The 6426-nt window shown below is 40.6% G+C and overlaps 1 protein-coding gene across 1 annotated transcript in view; it reads right to left on the minus strand.

Annotated features, from left to right (window-relative positions):
• CORIN (corin, serine peptidase) overlaps window positions 1-6426 on the minus strand; it is a 309309-nt gene that overhangs the window by 89616 nt on the left and 213267 nt on the right. Inside the window, exons 7-8 of the mRNA XM_010858877.1 lie at window positions 2966-3073; window positions 1740-1850 (exon numbers count right to left, since the gene is read on the minus strand). Of these exons, the coding sequence (XP_010857179.1) occupies window positions 1740-1850; window positions 2966-3073 (219 nt within the window). The remainder of the gene's footprint in view (window positions 1-1739; window positions 1851-2965; window positions 3074-6426) is intronic.

The raw sequence follows: 6426 nt of genomic DNA on the forward strand, positions 1-6426 counted from the left end.
TCACTCAGACTCATGTCCATCGAATCAGTGATGCCATCCAGCCATCTCATCCTCTGTCGTCCCCTTCTCCTCCTGCCCCCAATCCCTCCCAGCATCAGAGTCTTTTCCAATGAGTCAACTCTTCGCATGAGGTGGCCAAAGTACTGGAGTTTCAGCTTTAGCATCATTCCTTCCAAAGAAATCCCAGGGCTGATCTCCTTCAGAATGGACTGGTTGGATCTCCTTGCAGTCCAAGGGACTCTCAAGAGTCTTCTCCAACACCACAGTTCAAAAGCATCAATTCTTCAGCGCTCAGCCTTCTTCACAGTCCAACTCTCACATCCATACATGACTACAGGAAAAACCATAACCTTGACTAGACGGACCTTTGTTGGCAAGGTAATGTCTCTGCTTTTGAGTATGCTATCTAGGTTGGACATAACATTCCTTCCAAGGAGTAAGCGTCTTTTAATTTCATGGCTGCAGTCACCATCTGCAGTGATTTTGGAGCCCCAAAAAATAAAGTCTGACACTGTTTCCACTGTTTCCCCATCTATTCATTTTATTATTCCCTATCAAGTATAATATACTTTCTAGGAAAAAAATGTGGCAAGCCATACGCTATTTTACTAGGTAGTGTAACAGCTACCTGAAGACTCTTTAAAAAAAAAAAAAAAACAATTGAAGCATAGTTGATTTATAATATCTTGTTAGTTTCAGGTATATAGCACAGTGATTCAATTATACATATATACTTCCATGTATATGTACCTATTCCTATTGGTTACTACAAAATATTAAGTATAGTTCACTGTGCTACACAGTAGACCTTGTTGGTTACTTATTTTATATACAGCAGTGTGTCTATGTTAATCCCAAAGTCCTAATTTATTTTTCCTTTTCTTTCCCCTTTGGTAACATAACTTTGTTTCCTGTGTCTGTGAGTCTGCGTCTGTTTGGCAAATAAGTTCATTTGTGTAATTTTTTTAGATTCCACATACAAGTGATGTCATATCTACTTGTCTACCTCTGTCTAGCTTACTTCACTTAGGATGATAATCTATAGGTCCATCCATGTTGCTGCAAATGGCATTATTTCATCATGTTTTATGGCTGAGTGATATTCCACAGTATACACAGACCACATCTTCTTTATCCATTCATCTGTCAAGGAACATTTAGGTTGCTTCCATGTCTTGGTTACTGTAAATAGTACTGCTATGAATATATGGGTGCATGTACCCTTTTGAATTTTGGGTTTCTCCAAATATACTCACCAGAAATAAGACTCAGAAATAAGGCTCTGAAGTAATAATACCATCACACACTCTGTGTAACTCCATCAGCCCTGAAGGCTCTCTTCTCTCTGTCAGTTCTCCCTATGCTCTCTCACAAATGGTGCCTGTGGGCACGTGTGGAGGCTCTTGCTGAACTGCTAATATATTGTTTGCAGACAGAAAGTTCCCAGTCTCCGGGAAGAATATCTGCTTTGACAAAGTCACAAAAGAAGATTTGTGGGTAATGTGAGAGAAAACAGCCACCTGCTTGGCCAGAGTGGCCAAGTCAGGCTCTGAGTTTTGGAAAGAGAAATTCGGACATCAGGTATACTACCCTGTTATTGTCATCATACCATTCAATTATCATCTGTATAGGCCAGGACCAAAGTGTAAAAACCTGTTTAGATAGTGAGCCTTGAGTGTATTTGACTAAACAGACAGAAGTGGGAAAATGAACAAGATGAAAACCTTCAGGGCACTCACAGCAATTGACTTCATCGGATTTATCCACGCAGTCGTGGTCCCCATCACACACCCATTCAATGGCAATGCAGCGCCCATCTCCGCAGCGATGTTCCTCTATGGGGTTGCAATCTGGAGGAAGCAAGCACTCAGGAGGATGGAGAGAACCAACATGACAAACACTTGGAATGTATGGCCCATAGTGCCAGTACAAGTTAGAAAGTTCTTCTGTCACTAAATAATACACTACCAAAAATTTGAGAGCTAATCACAAAGTCAAAATGGTAAACAAGCAAGAAGAATTCAGCCAGTTTTATTAAAAATTCAGGAGAGGACATTCAGAATTAAACACAGTTCTTTAAAATGTGGTGGCTCAGTGGTAAATCCATCTGCTAATGCAGGAGACATGGGTTCGATCCTTGGGTTGGGAAGATTCCCTGGAGAAGGAAACTGCAACCCACTCCAGTATTCTTGTCTGGGAAATCCCATGGACAGAGGAGCCTGGTGGGCTACAGTTCACAGGGTCACAAAAGAATCGAACATGACTTAGCAACTAAACAACTTTAAAAGGTTCATTCCTCTTTTTAAATGAGATATAATTGACATAAAATGTTGTGTAAATGTATGCTAAATGAGATAAGTTAGAGAAAAATACTGTATATCACATGTGGAAAAAAGCTGAATTTGTACAACATAGACAAGTGGCTAGCAGGGGCTGGTGTGGGCTGTATTGGAAAGATGCTGTTTACAGGTACAAACATGCAACTAGTATGTGGATTCCTTCTTTAAAAGATAAGATGAGTTTTGAACGTAAAACAAACCCTTGATGTCTCCACTGCAGAAGTCGCCCTGTAGTGCATGGCAATCAAATACAGGAGAGGTCTTTGGTCATATATAACAAGAGGATCAAGCACTGCAAGCAGAGTTTTGCTCAAGAGCTCAAATCTAACCATGAGCCACTGACTCCACCCAGAGAAGAAACACTTTCAAAGAGACAAAAACATATTAACTCCCATTTCCATTCCACTTCTTTAATGTTTCTTTAGTATGACTTTACCCAAGAAATATTACATTTACATATAAGACATGACAGACTAGTAATTGGAAAAGCCTCCTCTTCCTGAAAATTAAGAAACCATTTTGTAATTTAACTCACTAACCACACTAACAAACAATGAACTACAAGGTTTTGATTATAAATTCCTATAATTTTAAGTGAAAACCTTTAGGGAAATAATGTTACTTACCACAGTTTTGTTCATCACTCAGATCTCCACAGTCATCATATCCATCACACACCAGGCTATAATTAAGGCACTTGCCTGTGTGACAGTGAAACAGATTCTCGCTGCAATCTGAAAAAAAGAAAAAGAAAAAACAGAAGCCACTGATGGGTCACCAGAGCAGAATAGGATGTTACCGTAGTAGCTGGTATAACAGAATCATATCATGGGGGGGTGGGGGGGATCATAATGGTGACCTGGTCCACATCTGCTGTTTCCCAGGGGAGGAGACTGTGGTGCAGAGGGAGCCACTGACGTGCTCAAGGTCATATAACAAGTAACTGTAGAACCATGATGAGGACCCACTGGCTCCCAAGCCAATGCTCTTATCACTTCCTGAAAACGCCCACATTCCACGCTATGTCACTTGAAAGCTTCCTCATAGCCAAATATGAGAAAAGACATTCTCAAACCACCATAGTTTCTAGTGAAGTTCACTTTCATACAGAATGAATACTTCATAGACAGTGAGTAGTTATTTCTTTAAAAAGTTTACTTTAAAATGAAAGCCTAGTTTTGTCAATGGTAAACATAGACATAACAAAGAGAAAAACTCGTTTACATTACAGAGTCATTACTCACATTACTCACACAACTTTACCACTTAAGTCAACTGACTGTTTCATAGCATGACCCTCAGATAAGCAGTACTGTCCTAGATTATGATGCCAAAATAAGAAAAAGTGATGTAATCCTTGAAGAAAATAGGTAAAAACACTAGACCATTCAGGTGACCTAAATCAAATTCCTTATGACTATACAGTAGAAGTGAAAAATAGATTTAAGGGACTAGATCTGATAGACAGAGTGCCTGATGAACTATGGACGGAGGTTCGTGACATTGTACAGGAGACAGGGAGCCAGACCATCCCCAAGAAAATGAAATGCAAAAAAGCAAAATGGCTGTCTGAGGAAGCCTTACAAATAGCTGTGAAAAGAATAGAAGCGAAAGCAAAGAGGAAAAGGAAAGATACACCCATTTGAATGCAGAGTTCCAAACAATAGAAAGGAGAGATAAGAAAGCCTTCCTCAGTGATCAGTGCAAAGAAATAAAGGAAAACCATAGAATGGAAAAGACTAGAGATCTCTTTAAGAAAGCAAAGATAGGCTCAATAAAGGACTAGAATGGTATGGACCTAACAGAAGCAGAAGATATTAAGAAGAAATGGCAAGAATACACAGAAGAACTGTATAAAAAATATCTTCATGACTCAGATATCGTGAAGCTGGGATCACTCACCTATAGCCAGACATCCTGGAATGTGAAGTCAAGTGGGCCTTAGGAAGAAGCATCACTACAACAAAGCTAATGGAGGTGATGGAATTCCAGTTGAGCTATTTCAAATCCTAAAAGATGATGCTGTGAAAGTGCCACACTCAATATGCCAGCAAATTTGGAAAACTCAGCAGTGGCCACAGGACTGGAAAAGGTCACTTTTCACTCCAATCCCAAAGACAGGCAATGCCAAAGAATGCTCAAACTACCGCACAATGGCACTCATCTCACATGCTAGTAAAGTAATGCTCAAAATTCTCCAAGCCAGACTTCAGTAATATGTGAATCGTGAACTTCCAGATGTTCAAGCTGGTTTTAGAAAAAACAGAGGAACCAAAGATCAAATTGCCAACATCCGCTGGATCATTAAAAAGGCAAGACAGTTCCAGAAAAACATCTTATTTCTGCTTTATTGACTATGCCAAAGCCTTTTTGTGGATCACAATCAACTGTGGAAAATTCTGAAAGACATGGCAATACCAGACCACCTGACCTGCCTCTTGAGAAATCTGTATGCAAGTCAGGAAGCAACAGTTAGAACTGGACATGGAACAACAGACTGGTTCCAAATAGGAAAAAGAGTATATCAAGGCTGTATATTGTCACCCTGTTTATTTAACTTCTATGCAGAGTACATCATGAGAAGCACTGGGCTGGAGGAAACACAAGCTGGAATCAAGATTGCCAGGAGGAATATCAATAACCTCAGATATGCAAATGACACCACCCTTATGGCAGAAAGTGAAGAGGAACTAAAAAGCCTCTTGATGAAAGTGAGAGGAGAGTGAAAAAGTTGGCTTAAAACTCAACATTCAGAAAACTAAGATCATGGCATCCAGTCCCATCACTTCATGGCAAATAGATGGGGAAACAGTGGCTGACTTTATTTTTTGGGGCATCAAAATCACTGCAGACAGTGACTGCAGCCATGAAATTAAAAGACACTTATTCCTCGGAAGGAAAGTTATGACCAACTTAGATAGCATATTAAAAAGCAGAGACATTATTTTGTCAACAAAGGTCTATCTAGTCAAGGCTATGGTTTTCCAGTGGTCATGTGTGGATGTTGAACTGTAAAGAAAGCTTAACATGGAAGAATTGATGCTTCTGAACTGTGGTATTGGAGAAGACTCTTGAGAGCCCCTTGGACTGCAAGGAGATCCAACCAGTCCATCCTAAAGGAGATCAGTCCTGGGTGTTCATTGGAGGGACTGATGTTGAAGCTGAAATTCCAATACTTTGGCCACTGATGCGAAGAGCTGACTCATTTGAAAACACCCTGATGCTGGGAAAGATTGAGGGAAGGAAGAGAAGGGAACGACAGAGGATAAGATGGATGTATGGCATCACCGACTCAACGGACATGAGTTTGGGTAAACTCCAGGAGTTGGTGATGGACAGGGAGGCCTGGAGTGCTGTGGTCCATGGGGTCGCAAAGAGTCGTACATGACTGAGTGACTGAACTGCACTGAACTGAACCTCAAGAAGCTTACAGTTTGATGTTGGAATAAACATCATGGAAGGAAATTTTAATAAGAAGATAGATCTTTTTCTTGAGTAAACCAGAACTCTTACCCTAGTTCTTCCATCTATTGGCTATGATGTTGAGTGTATTAGTTAAAATTTGCATCTGTAAACTTAATTATGAACTTATGATAAGAACAACTACTTAATAGAATTCAGTTCAGTTCAGTTGCTCAGTCGTGTTCAACTCTTTGCGACCCCATGAATCGCAGCACACCAGGCCTCCCTGTCCATCACCAACTCCCAGAGTTCAACCAGACTCATGTCCATCGAGTCAGTGATGCCATCCAGCCATCTCATCCTCTGTCATCCCCTTCTCCTCCTGCCCCAATCCCTCCCAGCATCAGTCTTTTCCAATGAGTCAACTCTTCGCATGAGGTGGCCAAAATACTGGAGTTTCAGCTTTAGCATCATTCCTTCCAAAGAAATCCCAGGGCTGATCTCCTTCAGAATGGACTGGTTGGATCTCCTTGCAGTCCAAGGGACTCTCAAGAGTCTTCTCCAACATCACACTTCAAAACCATCAATTCTTCAGCTCTCAGCCTTCTTCACAGTCCAACTGTCACATCCATACATGACCAATGGAAAAACCTTGAATAGCCTTGACTAGATGGACCTTTGTTGG

This window comes from Bison bison, unplaced genomic scaffold (genome assembly GCF_000754665.1).
Source record: "Bison bison bison isolate TAMUID 2011002044 unplaced genomic scaffold, Bison_UMD1.0 scf7180017864451, whole genome shotgun sequence".
NCBI classification, from domain to species: domain Eukaryota; kingdom Metazoa; phylum Chordata; class Mammalia; order Artiodactyla; family Bovidae; genus Bison; species Bison bison.